The sequence below is a fragment of the Hipposideros armiger genome, unplaced genomic scaffold (genome assembly GCF_001890085.2).
Source record: "Hipposideros armiger isolate ML-2016 unplaced genomic scaffold, ASM189008v1 scaffold_158, whole genome shotgun sequence".
Lineage (NCBI taxonomy): Eukaryota > Metazoa > Chordata > Mammalia > Chiroptera > Hipposideridae > Hipposideros > Hipposideros armiger.
Window position 1 is genome coordinate 853707 of NW_017731508.1, and position 21162 is coordinate 874868.

Consider the following 21162-nt stretch of genomic DNA (forward strand, 5'->3'; position numbering starts at 1 on the left):
CGCCGCCGCCTCTGCGCCGCCGCTCGGCCTTCCGCAGCTGTCGGCCCTGCGGCCCGAGCCCGGCGAGGTCCCGCTGCACTCGCCCTGGACCTTCTGGCTCGACAGGTGAGGGGGCGCGGGGCCCGCCGCGTCCGGCCCAGCCCGGCGCGCCTGCAGGGCCGCTTTGTGTCAGGCGCCCCGGCCCGGCCAGCCCCGCGGTGCTCAGCCCCGGGACGCGCGCAGAGCCGGGTCGGAAGCCGAGGTTTGGGCCCGGCGAGCGGCTGTTTGGCGGCCTCGCCTCGCAGCTGGCCGAGGGCAGGAGCAGCCTCAGAAGTTTGGGCAGCACTTTCCCCGTTATTCCCTTTAGAAAAACGCCCCGGGCGGGCGTCCCGGCTGGGCGGTAGCGGTGGTGGGCCAGCCGGGGGCACCTTGTCCTCGTTGAAAAGTGGGGAGGGCGACGCCGCCCTGGTTACCCCGCGGGGCTCTTGCGGGGCGCAGGACACGACCTGCGGGTGACAGCGCCGGCCAAGTGGACTAGCCCCTGGTGCTTGAGGGTATTATTACGGCACAGCGGGTGCCGCCGCCCAAGCCCACCGAGGCCGCCACGGACACCTCCTTGAATTGTCTCTCATCCACCGGGCAGGTACATTTCGAGCACTTAACGTGGAGCCACACGCCCGCTAGGCGCTGGGGATTCCATGGGAGCAGTACCTCATCCTCTCAGTAGCGTGGGACAGTGATTAGCTTCTTCACGGGACAGCTCAGGTGTCATCTCAAAAACGCCTCCCTGACCACCGCGTCTACGCTAGCACACCCCCGCCCTCCCACCTTCTGTATTCTCCTGCCAACCCTGTTTTTCTTCCCGATGCATAATGCTACCGCGTTGGTGTATGGATCTGTTTACACTCAGCCTCTCTCAATCCCTCAACACTTCCTCTGTTACAGCCAAAGAGCAGGGACTTTGTTTTTGACACTTGCTATATCCCAGTACCTAGAACTGTGCCTTGCACATAGGAGCACAAGAAATTCTTAAAAAAATAAATAAATTGGTGAATGTAAAGCCCCTTAGTATCTGTCACACGATGGGTGCCCAACATGACACCTCAGGGTTGTCCCAAGAGCTTGTGGAAATTTTGATGACTCTGTATCTACTATGGTTAAGTGTTAGGAGGAAATGTATGTAACAGTTTTCTGTGAAATTTACTTAATAGACACAAGTCTGGTCTTAAAAGGCCTTGTATAAAATGCCTGCAAGACTTTTTAAAAACTGATATTCACCTTTTTTTTTTTAGGAAGACAAAAGCATTCCTTTCTTCATACTGGAATTAGCACCCATCTATAAGAATTGGCACTTGAATCACTGTTTTTTCCGGGGACCCAAAGAAGTTGGAGGTTGGGGGAAAAATACAGCAAGTCTCACTTTTCAAAACATTTTCACTTTCATTATGAGATGCTAAGAGAACATTTTACTGTCATAACAAGAGTGGTTTTGGCCAACTTTATCAGAATGAAAACATGTGTGACTTGTTTTCAGAAGTATGCTGTAACAGCTGCTGTTAACTGGTGTCTGTTTCCAAGGTCTTAAGCCTGTACCTGTGATCAAAATTGTAGATTCTGGTCACTGGTAGAAACAGTATCAAGAGTTTCTTTTAAAATAGGTCAAATTAGTCTACTTACAGACATAACATTTTAACCATCCGTCGGGTGCAACTGATCTCACAGATTCATTGCACACAAATTTTCAAATATCTAACAGTTCACTTAAGTATCGTGACTCATCACTTCGGTATCTTCCCCCTTTACCGTACCCTATCGCCAGTCGTGTTTGTGACTTAGTAAAGACGTATTTCATAGCGGCATCTTTGTGTGCAATGAATCGGTGAGGTCAGTTGTACCTGATGGGGGGTTAAGCATGGTCCAAGATATTAATACTACATGACAACACACAACTTTTTAAGAATATCTGGTATCTTTTAAGATAAGAACACTGTAACTTCAGTGAAGACAAACTTTCCTATTATGTATTTACATATTTTTGTTCTCTAAAAGCCAGAAATAAAATGAAATATTGTCACAGTGTCCAAATCATTAATAGCAATGACTCTTTTAATTTAGAAATTATAATTAGTTCCAGCTTTGCACATATGAATTCATTTTGCCCGGTCAGTAATCCCCTAGCTTTTATTGAACTTTCTCCACTTCTTTAGGAATCCATTACATTTATGTAGGCTGCCCCTTCCTTCCTCTTGGGGTTATGAATACATTGGGCTCTAGAGGTTCATTTTTAACTTTTCCCCCTAGAGAAACAAGATTCTAAAGAGGGTGGTGAGTTTCTCAGGAGAGCCCTCCAAGGCAACCTTCACCCCAGCATAGCTGATGTCTGCCACCCAAGACATCAGTTTTGAGCTCCACAGCAACTAACGGCCTTCTGCTACTTAAAACTCTCCTTTGGCACCTATCTCCTGGCCTGTCCTACTATCCGGCCTACTGTGTGATGATGGACAAGGGATCTAGTCTTCCAAAACCTCACTTTCATTGGGAGATAATCATAGGATAGATCTCACAGGGCTGTTCTGAGGATTAAGTGAGAGCAATGAATATAAAGCACCAACACATAAATGCTTAAATGTTATTTCTAACATCGATATTGGATGCTGCCAAATTACAGATCTCTTCAGCTCCCCACCCAAACACACACACACACAGACACACACACACACACACACACACATCATCATCATCATCATCATCATCATCATCATCAACATCATCAACAGTTCCTGGAGCAGCTTGTCTGAATTCAGTATTAGGAAGCCAGCAACCTCATTCATTCCCCTCATGGATGAATTGGAGAGCCTTCAGGGGCATTATTTGCATTTTCAATAGTAAACGCCAACAATTCACTATTATTAATATTATTCTAGGTAGACTGTATGGCTAAGGATTTAAGCATTTGGGAGGTGATTTTGGTTGAGGGTATAGAATGACGAGTTTTCTTTCCATTTTCTGGATCTTTAACACGCTACCCTGTCTTGATTCTTGGAGGCCACTTTTAGTTGTTTGTGTGTCTCTGACTGCTTTGTTTGCATGTCATGGTAATCCCTTTCCTTTGGGTTTTATCCACAGTCCTCAGTCCTCAGCCCTCTGCTTGTCCCCATCCATACCAGTGATCTTATCCAGTCACAAGGCGTTCCGTTCCATCTGTGTGCTGGTGATTCCCAAAACTCTACACTGTACATTTGGCTTCTCCGTCTGTCTTTATGTGGACGTCTAACACACATCCAAACTCAACAGGTGCCAAACCACCTCCTCAACTTCCCTCCCAACCTCGCCCCCTGCCATCTGTCCCATCTCAGATACATGCAGTTAACAGCAACTCCATCCTCTGTCTGCTCAGCCCCCAAATCTGGGAGTCATCTGTGACTCTCCTCCTCCTCACCTCCCCCGCCTTCTCTTCTTTCCTGTCCTTCTCCTCCCCCTACATCCATTTCAACAAATGCTATTGATTCTACCATTCAAGTATATTCAGTCCAATTCATGTCACTGCCTACACCCTAGACCTTGGACCACACCGCCTTCTCACTTGGATGAGTGCAAGAGCTTCCTGGCAGCTCTCTGCTTCTGCCCTTGTCCCCCCACAGTCCGTTCCCATTACAGCAGCCAAAGTGGCCCCTTCAATACCTAAGTTAAAGCATGTCACTTCTCTCTTCCCTGCTTCACCCAAAGCAAAAGGCAAAGTGCTTTACTAGCCCCTGAGACTGCGGCATTCCCTGCCCCCACCCAGGACACCTTCCCCTCCGTCTCTCCCTGGCACGCTCCCTCCTGCCCATGTCCATCTAGCTCACTGGCCCGTTGCTTTTTCCCCATCATGCCCAGCGCGGGCCTTTGCCACCAGTAGTGCCTCTGCCTGGAACGCTCTGCTCTCAGCCATCTGCTAGGTGCTTGTGCTTTTTTCTTTTTCTGGTTTCTGCTCCAATGCCATCTTCTCAGGGAGGCTATCCTCGACCACTGATACAAAATGGCACACACATGCAGCACAGTCCCAGTGCCCCGACCCTGCTGTGTTTTCTCATAGGATTAGCACCACTTGCCTGTTTTCTCTCGTTAGAATGTAAGCATCACCAGTGCTTGTCCTCCACTACTAAATCAGCACCTAGCACAAGTCCACACTAAATGTTTTGGGGGTGTTGCATTCTACCCACAGTGACTTTCCCTTTCCCAGGGTGGCTCGTACTGCTCTGATGATCACTTGCAAATCTGCATCTCTAGTTGACCTCTCTCCCGAGTCCTGGACACACACTACCTACCATGTGCTGAGTAACAATACCGCCATCTCCAGGTTTCTCCAAGTTGAGATTTCCATTTGTTCCTTGAATGATTTTCTCTCTCAAGTACCCTACTCATCCAGTTCTGAGCTTCATATTGTTGGCTCACTGTTGGAGAAGCTTCTCCAAACCTAAGCCAGCCCCTCCTTTCCACGCCCCGCCCTCCGGAGGCCCCAATCTTCTCTAGCCCCAGTTACACACTAGCCTACCTGCTCCTCAGCTCTTGCCTGCCTTCTCCAAGCATCCCCACCTGGGCTGGCAGGGCAAGCCTTCTAAGAGACACCTGACTTTGTCACTCCAAAACTCCACTGCCCCTCTCTGCTGCAGCGTTCGGTTTTTCCTGTCCGTCCCTCACCACCTGATGGTGCCTTTGTCATCACATTGTGTGGACCAGATGGGTAGCAGTCTGCATCTCCACTCGACTTGACCAGAGCAGCTCTTATCAGTTTTGTTAGTTTTGTTTGTTTTTAGAAGTGGGCTGCTTTAATTGGAAAAAAGCATGTCCCAGCTTAGAAAAAAAGTGAAAACCATAGACTTACAGATTGTGGTACAAACTTCTGTACTGCTGTGTTTAATATGAAATCCGCTTCCTTTTTAGCCTCGTCACCTACCTCTCCGCCAGCCCCAAAATACCGCTCAGTTTGTCTGTTCTCTCGTAACAGCAGACTACTGGCCCTTTTCCTAGATAAACAATGGACTTGCCAGCCTCTGAGATTGGTCTCACAATGTTCTTCTGTGTGATGCCCTTCTCCCTTTGTCTGCCTTAGAAGCTGCCATGCATCCTTCAAGGCCTTGCTAAGATGCTGAGTCTGTCCTTATCCTTCAATAGCCCTTGGCCCAGGCAGGACTAAGCTCACCACCTTTGATGTGAGGATCACTGATTCCTGTTCTGTCCCACCCTATTGACTGTGAGTTCTAACTCCATCACATCTGACTCCCAGGAGTGCACATTGTCATGCACATAGCACGTGCTTCCTGAGTATTTGTGTTCTTGTGTTTTCAATAATAAAGGCGGGCCATCCTGTACACCCCCCACCAGGGCTTAGCCCACCCCGGCAATGTTCCACTCTCTGTATGTAGTTCCTTCCCACTTAACGTGGAATCACCTGGCTGGCTGCGCTTGTTTCAAGTTCAGGCTCTGACCTTGTCGGGACTTAGACCCCCTGGGGTGGAATGTGCATTTGTCGCAAATGCCTTAGGCATCAAAACCTGAGAATTACTGTTCTGTTTATTGATCAAATTCATTGAGCATATTAGCTGCTATTCACTGTTCCAGGTGCTGAGAATGCAAAGATGACAGCATTGGACCTGGGCCCCAGCACAGCTGTCTCCCATGCCACATGGTTCAGTAGCATCAGTGATGAGTTCAGTGAGGCTCAGTTCTATGAGGGACCCGCCTCTCAGGGTGTGATGCTTTCAGATGCATTCCAGTTGTGCACTCTATACTAACAAATCTGATGTGGGGAGTGGCACGTGGGGACTAGGTGAGGGCAGGGACTGCATGAAGGCCATAGTTGACAGGGGAGGGTGGGTGCCACCTCCACCTTGCCTACTCCTTTTACCTTAGTCTTGCCTTCCTGAACCCCCAGGCTCTCTTAAAGGCCCAGGGTTTTGTTTCCTTAAGGGGCAAAGGGCCTCCGAGTAGGTCAGGCAGGGAAAGGCCCTAAAGAGGGACCCCAGCCTGCCGGACTGTCAGTGTGGCTTCCTGCACACAGCCTGGTGACCCTCAACGTGCTCGTTCAGAGAAGTCACTAGTTCTTACCCAGCACGAGCTGCTCAGAAATATACTTCCCTCTTAATACCACAGATGCCATTTCCTTATTTCCACACCTAGGACAGCTGGCAAGACTAGCATTCTGGCGCGATGACTGCTCTACACCTGGCCTTACCTAGTCCTGCTGTCAGCTCTAACACAGTGAGACCACTCTCAGCCAGCCTCCATGTACTGAAGGGTTAACTATATATCAAGATGAAAAGAGTCCCAGTGACTACTATCAAGGAGCTCATAGGGTAGGAGTGACAATAGATGGAAGCAGGGGAAAATCAAAATCAAATAAACATGCAAAAATAAAGCATTTAGATTATATAGATGGTTTCAATTGATGCATTATTAAATGTTAATAATAGGCCCTGGACCATTTTTGACTCTTTCTCAAACAGCAAGCTGGTGGAACCACAAGCCAAACATCTATCTAAAAGTGATTAAAATGAAATCATCTTTATGGGAATGAATGATATGTAAGGGACACCCTTCATCGGGTGTCTGAGCCTGATGTCAGTAAATTGAACAAGACAGCTGGCTCTTAGGAGACATAGTTTCCCCCGTAAGTTAGTTCTCTTCTCTGAAATGAGATGATCTCTCAAATTAGGCTGAGTATTGTCATCATTCATTTTTTTCATCAACCATTTATTGTGTGCGTGTGCACTGGGCATGTGTCTCCATTAGCTGGATACACTGTACCACATATAAAGTTTTAAACACCCTTTTCCATGTTAACCTGTTAGTATTAACTACCATTTACTGCATTCATTGTGCTAGGCACTGGACTGGGTACTGTACAGAATTACCCACAAATCCTCACAGTACTGAAGTAGGACGTATCAGCAGCATTTTACAAATAAAAACATTGAGACCAGAGAAATCACTTGTTGAGGTCACACGGCGAATACAGAACAGAAACAGGATTTCAATGGAGGACTGTGTGACGCCAAGCGCTAGGCTCCCTAAGCCCCTGCACAGTGCGTCCCTGTGAATGTGAACAATGAACAGGACTCAATTCTCTCATATTTCATCTGACACACAGGAGCTGGATGACACTTGGGAAGTAATCTGGGCCTACCCCTTAATTTCACAGAGAAAGAAACCAGGGGCCTGTGTCATCAGAGACAACTAAGCCAAAGACTTCCTGCTTCAAAATTTGCAGACAAAGACGAGAGCCACCTAAACTCAGATTTAAGTGCCTTTATAGGACTCTCCTTCACATTTAATGATAACACTGTCATGATTTCTTTGAGTGATGAAAAAAGTTCCTGTTAGAATAGTGATGTTTACATTTTTCTTATGATGCTATCTATAGTTCATTAGCTTTTATTCTTGAATTGTTAGCACTTCTTATGGTAACTTGAATTAGAAGACATAAGCCAGCACACGTGAAACTTTAATGTATACACAAATGACCTGGGATTCAGCAGGTGTCAAGAGACTCTGTATCTCTAACAAGCTCCCTGTGAAGCCTCACTTTGAGTGGCACGGATGCAGGCAGGGTTTGGGGAAACTTTTTCAGCATGTTTTCTTTGTAAGAAACATCTCCATATATCCAGGTTACTGGTGAGTGGTGCTGTGGCCAGCTACGAGCTAGGTCATTTCCTTAGGTGTTTACAAAGTCCCAGTGGCCTCTATTCATGAGGTCAGCCTGCAGCAACCAGATCTTTAAGGAGGGGCTTCAGGGAGGAGGCACGTGTGGACTGCTGGGGAGTCAGATTGAGGATTGCAGGCTGTGAGAGCATTGGGACTGTGTTCCTTCCGAGTTGCGTTGATAACACCAAGCAGAGTATGGGTCACGCAGTGAGTGATCAGTTTAGGCTGGTGACTGAGAGCGACCCTTGGTCCAAGTCCCAGCTCAGCCACTAGCCAACTGTGTGTCTGTAGGCAGGTCACTGCCCACAGACTTAGTCTGCTTACCTGCAGAGTGGGGATGCAACCATTATTTCCCTCGTGATGGTTCCGTGAGGATGAACAGATCATGCATGTAGCACATGATAGGTAGTCTTTTTAGCTATTGGGAAACAATAAGGATTTCTTGAGTAAGTGGAAGAATAAACTGCTTGGAAGCATTTCAGGCTTCAGTTAAGCTCAGAGAGTTCTGGCCTGAGATTCTCAGGAACCTGCTTTAATGAGTAGAAAAAGATGATTTATAAATAGCACATTAAATGTCCGCATGCACATGGTGCTCAAGTACCGCAAAACCATTAAAATAGAACAGTTGGTGCGGTCTTACCAGAACCAACTCCACGAGTGAAAAGGAATTTTAAACAGTTTTACAGAGAACCTGAAGCTGCATTTCCTATTATTCCATTATTAAGTTGACGATACACAGGGGTAATAGAAAGCTGGAGCTGAAGTTTTGTTCTTAAGTACCATTAAACGCTCTCCTGACATCTTTAGACTAATCATCTACTTGTCAGACCTGGGAGGGTCCCTTTTCACTTCTGCCTTAACTTCAAGCTTCTCGACTAGCCGAGTCCGAACGGAGGCACCCCCACTGTAGTTGTGGCCTTAAGCCCGAGAGACTGGCTCTGCATGAGCTTGCTTTTCTGAGGATGGGTATAGGAGTTTTTCAGCTCTGTGTGTGACCCTCACAGACTTCTTGAGATTTTTACTCTGTGTCCCACATATTAGAAAACGTGCTTGATGTCTCTTAGTTCTAATGCCTTTCGCATCTGTTCCCTTTCTTCTGTTGATGATGACGATGATGATGATGTCAGCAACAACTGCGTATTAGACACCAGGAGCTGTGTCAGTACTTTCTGTAGTATTAGCTCATGTAGCCTAAGTAGCAGAACAGTGGAGTGCGGACCGTGTGCTCAGAGAGGGGAAGTGATGATCAGAGGAGCCTGGCATGTCACACAACTGGTAGGTAGCAGAGATGGAACTTGAACTCAGATCTTTGATTCCAAAGACCATCGTCTTAACCCCTCTGCTTTCCTGCCTTCCTGCTACAGCCCATCTACAGCTTTTGTTTGGTAAATGATCTTCCTCTCATGTCCAGCACCAGAAAATGATGGCCTGAAGATGTTCTTAAATTGTGTTCCTTATATCGCATGTTGGGATATCATTACTGCCAGGGATTCTGGTGGCATCTACCCCTGTCCTGCATCTCTGCTACTGCCCCCTCCCAACAGTGGCTGGATGGATGGTGGTGGAGGGGAGAAGGAGGCAAGAGCATAGGGGGTGAGGGGCAAGGAAAGGGGGCAGATCATCTGAGAAGGGGTGGGGAAAGGATTTGCCATAAGATGAATATGTGTGACCACCTCTGACAATGACTGGTTTTTACTGAGAGGCGTCCTCGTCCATGAGAAGATCTCAGACATTGGAGCCAGCAGACCAGAGAGAGACCTGCTACTTAGAAACATGCTCACTAAGCCTCATTTCCCTACTCTGTAAAGTGAGGAGGATGATACCAGCTTGGCAGGATTGCTGTATGAGTTAGAAATAATATATGTAAAACACTCACATAATCTATGCTCAAGAAAAGGAAGCCATTATCGCAGTAGTAGCATTAGACTAGAGGGGAGACTCCTGGTGGAATAATTCAAACTCCTTAACCTGCTCCATCCATTGCTGTTCTCAGCTCCAGCTGTATACTGTGGGAAGGTGACAGAGAATTCCAAGTACGTGAAAACAAGTCCCGATTCCTCAGATCTGTTTTCATTCAGCAAGTGTAACACACACTGACCTGTTTACAAGGCAGTCATTTAAAAACCTCAGCTTGCTTGCCCATTTTAAAATCGATTCTGTGCGTATGGCCCAGTTTTGCTTGTTAGAGATGTCTGAGGTTCATACATGAGATTTAGACACATTGGTGTTTTCCAGTGACTGTTAGAACCAGATTTGGCTTGCGGAAAAGCGCCATGGCTTGCACTGGCCAAGCCAAATATTTACCACCATCAGAAGTTCTGACAGCACCGTGCTGTTACTTTGAAACCTGGATACGCATACAACTGTCCAGCAGCTGGAAAGAACCTTTAAGGTCACAGAATCCAGCTGTCCATTAAGAAATTAGGAAAACGAGTTTCCATAGATCCTGACATATTTCCCTTCAAACACCCCTATACCAGCATCACAAGATGTAAATTAGAATAGGCCTATTGTTGAACGTGATCCTGTTGGGGTTAGTGAGGGTCTTCCCGACCTTGCTCCATTGGAAAGACTGTTCTAAGAAAGTTATGTGGATATAATCTGGTGTTAAGAATTGGATTCAGCAAAAATGGTGGCCTTGAGGAAAACACACCAAGTGTCAATTGCAAAACCCCATTAAAACAATTAAATATGGCTTGACTAGACAGTTCAGCAGTTGTGGATAAAGAGCAGGAAATCTCAGGTAGGTCACCTGTACTCAAATCAGGTTTTGGTGGCCTTAGGCAAGCTACCAAACATCTCTAAGCCCTGGCCTGCTCACCTGTGTGATAGAAATAATATTGACAGCTACATAAATAGATTTGCAAGGATTCGGTACTGTGATGAAGATAAAGCGCTTAGCACACTAGCAAGAATCTAGTCCATACATACTAGCTGCCAACCTTGTTATCTTCCACTGATAAGCACTGCTTAGTCCTGGTTTCATGCTAGAAGGCCCCTTTGTGGACTCCAGAAACTAGATTTCTTCAAAAAATTTTACAGGGAAAAAGTTCCAAAAAGTGAAACTGAAGGGACCTAAATGATTTTGTATAATTGTCTCCTACATTAGACTATGAGTAAAAGACCAGAGGCATTTAAAAAGAGGCATGTAAAGCAAATGTTCATTGATGAATTTTCTTCTAGGTTTAAGTGGGGTTATCCTCACATTGTATTTGCTTAAGTTGACATAATGTTGTATGAGGAGAACACTCAAATTATTTTTGTTCTAAACCATCATAAATTGAAATGTACCTTTAAAAATTAATAAAATTTTGAAATATACAGTTGGAAATGAAGACCTACAAAGTGCATGCAGTGCCTTTGGCCTCAGCAGCTCTGCTCCAGCCGTGGGCGGGGCCCTGCCTACACTCTCCTCTGTGCTCTCCCGCCGGGGAGGTGTGCGGGGCATATGAAGCAGGGAGGTCAGCCACATTTTGCTAAGGATGGAAACTCAGGATTGGAATAAATGCCAATAGATTTTCATATAAAAGCAATAGTTTTTTATGGGAAAACCTGTTCAGAAAAAGTTCAAGTTTTTAAAAAAGAATTCTCCCCCAATCTTTCCATAATTTAAGCCCCCCCCCAAAAAAAAAACCAAACCCAGCATAAAAGCCTGCATTAAATAGCAAGTCAATATTTACCCAACTCAGTGCTTCAGTGCCCAGCTTACAGTCTGGGACCTGTGATGCGTCACAGGCCTGGGCCTGTCAGCCAGCACGGTACTGAGTAAGACCCTCCGTCACACTCCACCATGCTCTTCGCCACAGTTACTTCAGGCTTAAGCCTGGCAACAAAACGCCACTGTGATGGTTACTGTGGATTTGCTTATTTATAAACAACTGGAATGAGTTGTAAACCCAGTGATTTTTAGGTTGATTTATTTATCAGACTTGATCTGTTTGACAGGGGTCCCCAGACTAGGCCGTAATTGTGCTTCGTTAGTGACCTCCAGGCTAGGGAGCTGACCTCTGAAAGATATTTTTATACTCAGGTTTGACACCCTGGGAGCATCCCTTGGTCCTAGTTCCAGGGATGTCATCTGTAGAGCCCTGCCACTTCCGCCTGGTGCTCACCACCCCCACATGCACCTGGGTGTGCTCCTTGCCATCCCCTTTATCTCTGAGCTTGTGCGTTTTGTGCATACCCCTTTGATTTCTTACTAACAGACATGGGGCTTTCAAGCATTATTTTGAGTGGTGAATTTTCTCCTTAAGCCTGATGTACCTAGACCCCAACGTTGTTGAGCAAGAACTGCTAATGCAGTATTGGGAGAAAGAAAAGATGTCAGTAGTTGAGAGCCTTAACTTCTAAGAGTTGATGAGGCCGTGTCATGTCACCCCCAAACCCAGGAAAATGGTGCTGAGTAAAGCCAGTCATATTGCACGGTTTTTCCTGGTGAATAAACCTGTAGTATGTTGCCATCTAGTGGAACATATGGCAAACTAAAAGTTAATGTATTCTGACCGCAAAGGTCAGTCAGCAGAGCTATTTAAGTCAGCCAGAGAAAATAACAAAGTGTTTCTAAAGGCAAATGTTTTGCAAACACATGCAAATTCAAGTGAAACTAAAGTTGACTTTTAGTAATCATGTTTTCTTAAAGTTGGCAAAAGGTCGTTTTGTTTCTCAAGAGTTCATGAATATTTACTACTGGGAAACAAGTTTTTGAAACATAAAATTAGGTCAGGACCCTACATTTTCGTTGCCATTTGTACAGTAGGCACAGTTTCTTATCCAAAGTCCTAGGCAAAAGACTTGGGTATTACATGCTTATGTTAGTATTTTTTAAAATGTAATTTTAAGGTTTCCAGTACTTTTCTTACTTACATTTCCATTTTTTCTACTGAAGTCCCACAGAATAAATAAGCTTATTTTTAGGAGAAGCAAACCCATGACTTCACAGAGTAGGAATTTCACATTTTTTATTCTAACTATTATAGGTCCCTGAAATGTGCAGGTCTGTGGTTTTAGACCCTTCCACTTGCAGACCTGCAGACTTGGTTGTGGACTAGTTCGCGAACATTGACTCCTTGTTGTTTGTCTGCCCTTTTGCTTATGTTTGCTTAGATCCCTCCCTGGTGCCACAGCAGCTGAGTGTGCATCAAACCTGAAGAAAATCTACACAGTACAAACAGTACAGGTAAGATCAGAAAAGGTGCACACCCTATTAACATCGCATATGTTGTATGTGTTGACATTTAATCATCCAACCTGAAAACGGCCGCTGTGCTGGCAGCCCCCACCCAGGGTTCTGCTGTGGGATGGCTCTCATGTCCATTCTCGTGCAGCTGCCCTTGACGGAGTGGATCCCAGAGGGTGGCTGAGCACGTGCCCAAGTGGCCTGCTCTTTTGGTGACCTGCTACAACTTCTCTACTACCTAAACCTTTCACAGACCCTCAGGAGCAGCGGACTGCGCTGTGGTTTGGAAGACATGGGTCTTTGTCCGCATGCAAACGCCAGCTGGGCCACGGCCTCCGAGCTCTGATTGCCCATCTGTGAGGGCTCTGGCACCCATCTGCAGGGTGACTAAAGGCAGAGCAGGACTGTTGAGCATGGAAGTGGGAGGGCTAAGACTAGTCTCTTACTTCATGTTCAAATTCAACTGTACTAAATTGGGCAAGGCTCAACCTTTTTAATTTCTGTGAAATTAGTATGATGATAGCATCTACTTTGATGATTGAATAAGACAATGTTTATACCATGCTTAGCAGAATACCTGACATATGCTAGCATCTCAATAAATGTACACTCTCAGTTCTGTTGTTTCTCTGCCCAACTCTTAGGATGAACATTTCTTTTAAAAACTGGTTTATTTAGTTCAGCGGTTCTCAACCTGTGGGTTGCGACCCCTTTGGGGGTCGAACAACCCTTTCACAGGGGTCGCCTAAGACCATCGGAAAACAAAAAGATATTTACATTATGATTCATAACAGTAGCAAAATTACAGTTATAGAGTAGCAACGAAAATAATTTTATGGTTGGGGGTCACCACAACATGAGGAACTGTATTAAGGGGTCGTGGCATTAGGAAGGTTGAGAACCGCTGATTTAGTTGATTTCCATTTCTGTTTTCTTCAAAGGCAAATTCTACCAAGTTTCCATTTTCTAGTTATAGACAGAATAAGGCTGCTTCATGATTGCATTGATCATATGTGCTGAATTTTCTAGAAGGCCAGATAAAAATAATTTTCCTGTTGTGCCCCTAAATAATTTTTTTTAGAGTATGAAGCCTGTTATGTGATCACAAATGGAAGAGCCTTATTGTATGAAACCACTGTTAAATCAAATTTTCTGCCCACATTTATTTAAAAAATATGTATATATTCTCAGCCCTAAATCTTTTAATGTCTTAGAAATTCTAATAGTTGGTGTCTACATTGCGTCTCTTAGGCAGCCTCTTACATGCAGAAGCAGCACAAAGAACCTTTTTTTCAGACACTTCTGCCAATACCTGGTTGAGAAATTTTGTTTTTTTTAGTTATGCGATCCCAGGGAGGGCAGTAAGAGGACCGCCCCAACCATAGGCCATTTCTGATCTAGTTGGGAAAATGACAGAAGTATGTGGAAAGCAAAATAGCAGTGCTGCTGTAGATATTCTCAGGGCCCAGTCCGAGCAGCGTCACAAGGCAGCATGTGGGCCAATGTCCAGAGGGACAAACTCCCTCAGAGTCCAGGAAAGCAGTCCTCCCAACATCTCCCCTGTGGCGACTTTTGATTTTTGTCACCTCTTCCCAGCAGCTTTGTATAAACCTCAGAGCACTTGATTTTAAAGCCTGTTCTCATGGAAGTTCTTAGATCCCACTGATTTTTTGAGTCACTTCTTAGACTTTCTCCTCTCCATTGTGACATTGATCATTAGAGTGGTGGCTGGGTTTCCAGGGCAGATAGGCAGACACCAGTAAAGTCAGGAGAAGGGTAGGTTAGTGTCTCTGACCCTGTAGGATGACACAGAGCATTTGGCAGGGACTGGGCAGCAGCAGCAGTTCAGGGTCTTCAGGGGCCACTTTCAGGTACCCAAGCTGGCATACTAGCAAATACTTTCTTGAAAACTTTCTTTAGAACTACATTGGGATATAATTTATATGCAGTAAATGCAGATTTCTTAAGGGTACAGTGTGATAAATTTTGGCAAAGGTATGCACACATGTAACCATCGCCCAGATCAAGATCAAGACATTTCCATCATGCCAAAAAGTTCCTTCATACCCCTTTCCAGTCAGTCCTTTTTTCCCCAGAAGCAGCCGCTCTTCACATTTCTCTCACCATACATTCGTTTTGTTTTTTAATGAACCTCATATAAATGGAATCACACAGTACTTACTATATCTGGTTCCTTTTTACTCAATAAATGCTGAAGGGTTGAATGAATGAATGAGAGATTAATAAGTGAACCGTGTTCCTGAGGCAGAGCAGACTGCTCCTATAAGGATCTGTTAAACTGTCTGTGGGCCACACATTCTCAGTGGGGGCAAAAACTAATTCTTGGTGGGCGAAAAAAGTCTTACTCTTTTCTTGTATAAAGTGCAGACAGATATACATACAGTATATAAACAGATAACAGTCTGTCTGTGGCATTAAAATTTCACAAGGGAGCGATTAGGAAACGGCTGCTTCAGGTGCAGAGATGATAAGGACACAGCTCTGAGTGGCCAGGAAGCTCGGTCATGTCTCTAATGTCTCTGCCCTCTCAGTTTCCTCATCTGCAAAACTGCCATAATAAACAGCGCCTACTCCCGCAGGTTGACTGAGGGTTAAATGAGATTGCACCTAGCTCTTAGCAGTGTTTGGCACTTAGTAAGCACACAGGCGTTGCAGCTTTTACTGAAGTGTTGCTGGACTCTACCCTCTCTTCATCAGTTGATTGGCGAGGATGCGGGCTGGGGTGGAGGGTGGTCACACTGCCTGGGTTTATGTCCCATGCTTGCCACTTACCAGCTTGGGCAAGTTGCTTAAGCTCTCTGTATCTGCTTACTCATACCGATTATATCATGAGGCTGAGAATGGAACAGCACAGGAAGTTAAAAACGCATAGTAAGTGCCCAGTGCTAATCAGCTCATCTGCCATCGTTTGCCTACTTCTGTTGGAACATCTTTTTGTACTTGGCTCATTCATGTTTTATATCAGAAAACTGTGTACTACTACTTCTAGATTATTTATTTCAAGCAGTTATACTACAGCTAACTTACGAAAACTTCTCTAACTTATAAGCAACTTTTAGAATTTCAGCCCACGAGAGTCCTTAATGAATAGTCCTCAGTATTTAAAAACTAGCCGAAGTGCCCATCGTAAACTCATTTGAGGACTTGCTTTTGTTTCAGTCTTTGTATTCTGTGATTATAGGTTGATTTTTGAACTCTCACTCTGCCAGCACTTAAAAACTGCATCCCTAATCACATCTGTGTCTCCCCCACCCCCTATTTATGCTTGGATGGAATATAATAGCCAGGTGTTATTAATGATTGCTTTACATAAAGACAGTGTATCTTTTTGTACTTCGAGGCCTTCAGCAAATCAGAGATCTTGATGGGGTGGGGAAGAATTATCCTGGTTTATTAGCTGGGAGATTGAGGCTGAGAGGTGAGTGGCCCAAACCACCCAGTGGAAAGAGCCAGTCATGCTGTGTCTCTGGGGTTGAAACTTCCTTCCCCTCCGGTTCAGTTCCCTTTCTCTAACTCTGCCCTGACTAACAGGTGGAGGAGGTGAGTGCTTCCGGATGGCCCAGTGACCCCTGCTGAGGACACTCTCATCAGGGCCAACAGTAGAATTCTCTCTGCTTGGACTGAAATTTGTTTCCTACTTTCCTGCCTTTCTTGGAAAATTCCATTTTTCATGTAGATGAGTTTTCAAGATGCTTATTGATTTCTTTTATAAACATTTCCATTTTTTCCACATTTCTCCTGTGTTTTTATGTCCTAAATGGATGCTGTAGAGAATAGAACCCAGCTTCTGAACGAGCCTGATTTTATCTGTGGGAGAATGCAGAACTACCTGGCAGATGGGATTTGCAAGGGAGGCTTCTCATTCCCAGCACCTTCCCACCTTGCTCTCACAAGACCAGAACTCCCACCCCTGAAAATTCACTCCTGTGCAGCATTCTGTCTGTCCCACCTCAGCTATCTGTGTCATCACCTTCAAGTTTTTCCACACTGTGTCCCAATTGTACTGTGTTCTACCCAGTATTTCCCATCAGTTGACTGATTTTTAAAATTTATATAAAACAGAAACTTCATATTTCTTCTGTAAATTGATATCTAGCATCATTTATCGTAAACAGAAGGTCTTCATAAACATATATACACACACACACATATGTATATTTTTTTTAATTGAAAAGATGTTCTTTCTTTAACTGTGTACTGCCAGCAATCTTAGACACCATCCCTTATCAGAAGGTGTGGAGTTGTGGCACTGTTACAGGTCCTTAAGTCACGACAACAGGCTGCTTTCCAGATCCCTAGGAAATGAGGCTGTCCCTTTCAGACGGAGAGGTTTTATAGGTCAGTATTGATGGAGAATGATGGAAAAATTGATTGAAAGTGCTCACTGCCCTGGACAGAAGGGCAGCCTATGGTGAACGTTGTCCTGCAGTAGAGTGTGACCTGGAGTGCACCATTTGGGTGAAGGGAGGAGGCCGAGGGAAGACTCCACACCAAAGGGAGAGAGAGGGGAACCTGAAACAAGGTGTGCTTACTTCATAGCTCTGTCTGGCACAGACTAAGTGGGAGTATAACAGGAATCATGCTTATTTAATTTATTCATTAGGTGTGCGTATGATGGGATCAACATTTATAGTTATAACCTCGTTGTACAGAAGTAGAACTTCAGTCAAATTACCCATGACCCTCTATGTCTGCTTAGAGTGCCAGCAGTGGAGGCCATTTGTGTGGGTGGGATGGGCGTGGCGGGGGGAGATTCGTCTTGCAAAGTAAAAGTAATGTCACTTCAAATGTAAAACTTGTTTTCCGAAGGAGATCAGAATATGGCGACGGAAATACGAAATACACACTTACCAAAAGGATTATTTTAGGCTGAAGGCAATTGAGAAATAGCAGACATAGAAGTTGCTCTCCACCTAAAAGCAGGACATAAGTTTCCCTTTGTAAAGGGAACATGAATGTCCATTTGTAAAGTTTTCCCCTTTCTTATCACTTGAGTTTGCATAAGAAACCTTACTAAACAACCCTTATGTACCATTTATTTCCTTGTCATGTCCCACAGTTTGCCACCTCTAGGGACTCAATCCCCATTTTCCTTTGTCTAGTCCCTTCTTCACAGTTTATCACCCTTTGTTAAAATGATATATAAGCTTCTAAATCCAACCAGTTCTTTGGGTTTTCTATGAAGCCCCTGTATACTTAAAAATATTAACATTGATAAAGAATCATCTACCTATGGGCTGTAGCAGGATACACACTACTCTGCTCTATTTCCCCAAACTTTTTGGGTAGGGTGGGTGGGGGGTGGGGGGACTCTCTCTTATCTCTCAGTCTGAACTTCACTTGGCTTCTTAGCTCAGACTTTGTTTTTCTTTCATTGACTTCCTGTGTGGTGGAAAATTGCCCTGACTTCCTATCCTCCATCTTATCTGCTCCATGATCAGTTCTCAAAACTTTGGCTCTCACTTGGAGTCAAGTCCTTTTGGAATTCATAGCAAAACCCACTTCTCTCTCAAGTAACCAGCTCTTGCAAATCAGAAGAAGCACTTTGCTTTCAGCCTATTGTGCCTGCTGTTGAATTAAAAACATCCATTAAGCTCTTCAGTAACCTCCTTTGTTCCAGGCTTTGTCTGCCCTCCCCATAAATACCATTGATTCAGTTGGTGGGAAGCAAGCCCCAGACAACTGGAAGTATCTAATGAATGAAAATATTTGTTTAATATTTCAAAAATATTCTCCGCAGAAGACACCCTGGACTTCGTAAATTTTTTTCTTTTTTGTTTTTTGGAGGTGTATTTGCTGAGTGTTTTTGTTTTGTTTTACACCTTATTGTTTGTCACCACATGGTGTCTTTTCTTCTCAAGTATTTTCAAGTGTATTTTTTTTCTTCAGAACATTCCAGTAGAAAATTGAGGAAATTGGTCTGTAGTGAGTGATTATCGATTTGGCAGAAGACTGTTGGGTGGGCATAATTGCTCCAATCTAGTAAATTGGGTGTTTATCAAGTAGTCCTCACTGTCTCAGGGGTCTCAGCACACCTGCTTGCATACCTGGGGCTCCCATGCACTTTCGCTTCTCATTTAATAATTGGATTATCCGATGTATTGGCCCTGTCACTCAGAGAAAGAAACTTGGTGTCAAGGGCTGTGTGACTTGTGAAGGTTATCCTGGGACCTTTGGTCTTAAATCCAGGTAGACTTCATTGGATTTGAGACTTCACTGAACAACCATCTGACCTACCTCAGTTCTTCAAGAGATGCCAGAATGACGCTCAAGAACTTACTCACCAAGGAGTGGCTTCTGTGTGCTGCCCCTTGTGCGTTCCACTCAGTGCCTCTGGGAGTACTCAGTGAATGAATGACACCCAACTCTTACATTTCTCCTTGTACTCAGGTTATCATTAAGGCTTTTGAAAAAAGCACTTGACCGTCATTAATAAACATGGTGCTTAGTTTTAGCTTTACTACAGTCGGCTGTTTGCATACCCAAACAGAATTAATTATAAGCCTGACCACTTTTGAAATCTATTTATTAGGCTCTATCTGTAGTAAAATGTAGGTGTTTCAACTAAAAAGACAATGTGTTACAAGGAACACAATCATGAATTATCAAGCTTACAGGGAAACAGTTCTTTCACTTTCACAGGTAGTGAGGAAGGTTAAGCAGCTGTGTGATGCGGGGTCCTTCCTCGAGCTATTTCACCATCATACAAACCTCACCAATATTACACATATTGGATGAGGTTTTTAACAAGGAAATAGAACAGTTTAACGCCATGTACTTTTTAAATGCATCTCTTTTCAGTGATGTCACAGGATATTTCATTCTTGTTTTCGTGCACAAGCATGCAAATATATGCTTTAATAAGTACACTAAGTCAGAGTTAAGCCTGTTGCTGTATCTTCTTGGGTTGTAATCTCCCTCCTGTCAGTCAGATTTGCCAAAACTAACACAATCAGCTGTTCATTTTTTTTTTCAAGACAAGCTTCTAAAGCTACGAGTCTTAGCATAATCCTTAGGGTGTTTTTCTTACCTTTGGAACAGGAGGAGCATCTCATTTTTTTCAAGGTGCTTAAAACACTAGGTAAAAACTCAGGATTCAAGAACTTTGACAGAGTGTGAGGGCAGGTGCTCTGATGTGGGGTGCCTTGTAGGAGACTTGGAGTTTGTCAGCATCAAAACCCTTTTGGTTGTACCTAAGGCAGTGGTTTTTATTTTAGCATAATCTTGGCCATAAATCCTACACAAGTCGTTACTACATCCTAGTGAGCTTCCCAGGCTAGAGCTAAAGCAGCCACCATGCTGGGTGCGGTTAAGGGCACCTACTGGTGGGAAAATGACTTTAAACCTTTCCTCATTCCATGACTCCATGACCTGTCCATGGCTTCCAGGATGGGAGAAAGATGCACCAAAAACATATGGTCATATTTTCAAAAGAAATAGCTTAGAGCTTAAGAACACAGATTTTGGAATCAAATTGCCTGGCTTCAAATTCCAGCTTTATTTTTTCATGTGTACACTATAGACAGAAACTGAAATATTGGAGAAATCTTATTCTTTGCATCAAGTGCAAACCATTTATAGAGTAGAAACTGTAGGGGTGGAAAATAATTCACCTCCCACCTTTCTAACTTCTGACTGGACTAAGAAAATTAACATGAGGCAGATTAACAGGAGAAAATGACCTAATGAATTATGTATGTACATACGGGGTTTCCAAAAGAATATGAGACCCAAGGATGCATTGGGCAGCTGAGGCTTGGATGCCATTCTGGACTAAGGAGAGGGACCAGGGGTCTGGGACTTCAAAGAGAAAGTAGACAATTCAGGTAGATGAGAATGAGCAAACGTGTAAGCAAATTCACGCGGGGCCATCCAGAAGCAATGGGACACAGAGGGGAATGGGGCAAACACACTTGCTGGGATGCCCCTGTCTGCCACACCTAATTCACATGTGCCGAGGTGAGTAAATATGCTAAGGCTGCCTTCCGGAAGCAGGTTCTTGTATCTGAATTCCTTCAGGCAGGCAACAGGAGGGGGCAAAGCGTCTTTCTGAGCCTTCTGTCTCTTAAAAATAACCAGCTTAAATGATCAATATCCCAAAAGGTATATTTTGGGGTGACAAACTCTGGTTCCCCTCAGTACTGCCTTTGAAACTTTGAATAAGTCTCTCATTCCAGAAGCTAAATTAGTAGATTGCTTCATATTTCACTGAACCAATTCCTCAGTCCTGAGGCTGGTCAGCTCAGTTCAAACATGTCTCATTTGAGGAGGTGGTGATGCAGGTGGTCTCCTAAAGTTAGGCC

The 21162-nt window shown here is 44.5% G+C and overlaps 1 protein-coding gene across 2 annotated transcripts in view; it reads left to right on the forward strand.

Annotated features, from left to right (window-relative positions):
- EIF4E3 (eukaryotic translation initiation factor 4E family member 3) overlaps positions 1 to 21162 on the forward strand; it is a 78791-nt gene that overhangs the window by 27787 nt on the left and 29842 nt on the right. For both annotated transcript variants that reach the window (XM_019651347.1, XM_019651346.1), the window contains one exon: positions 12766 to 12838. Coding sequence is in view for 1 of the 2 variants with exons in the window: in XM_019651346.1 (XP_019506891.1) it covers positions 12766 to 12838 (73 nt within the window). In the remaining variant the exon portion in view is untranslated. The remainder of the gene's footprint in view (positions 1 to 12765; positions 12839 to 21162) is intronic.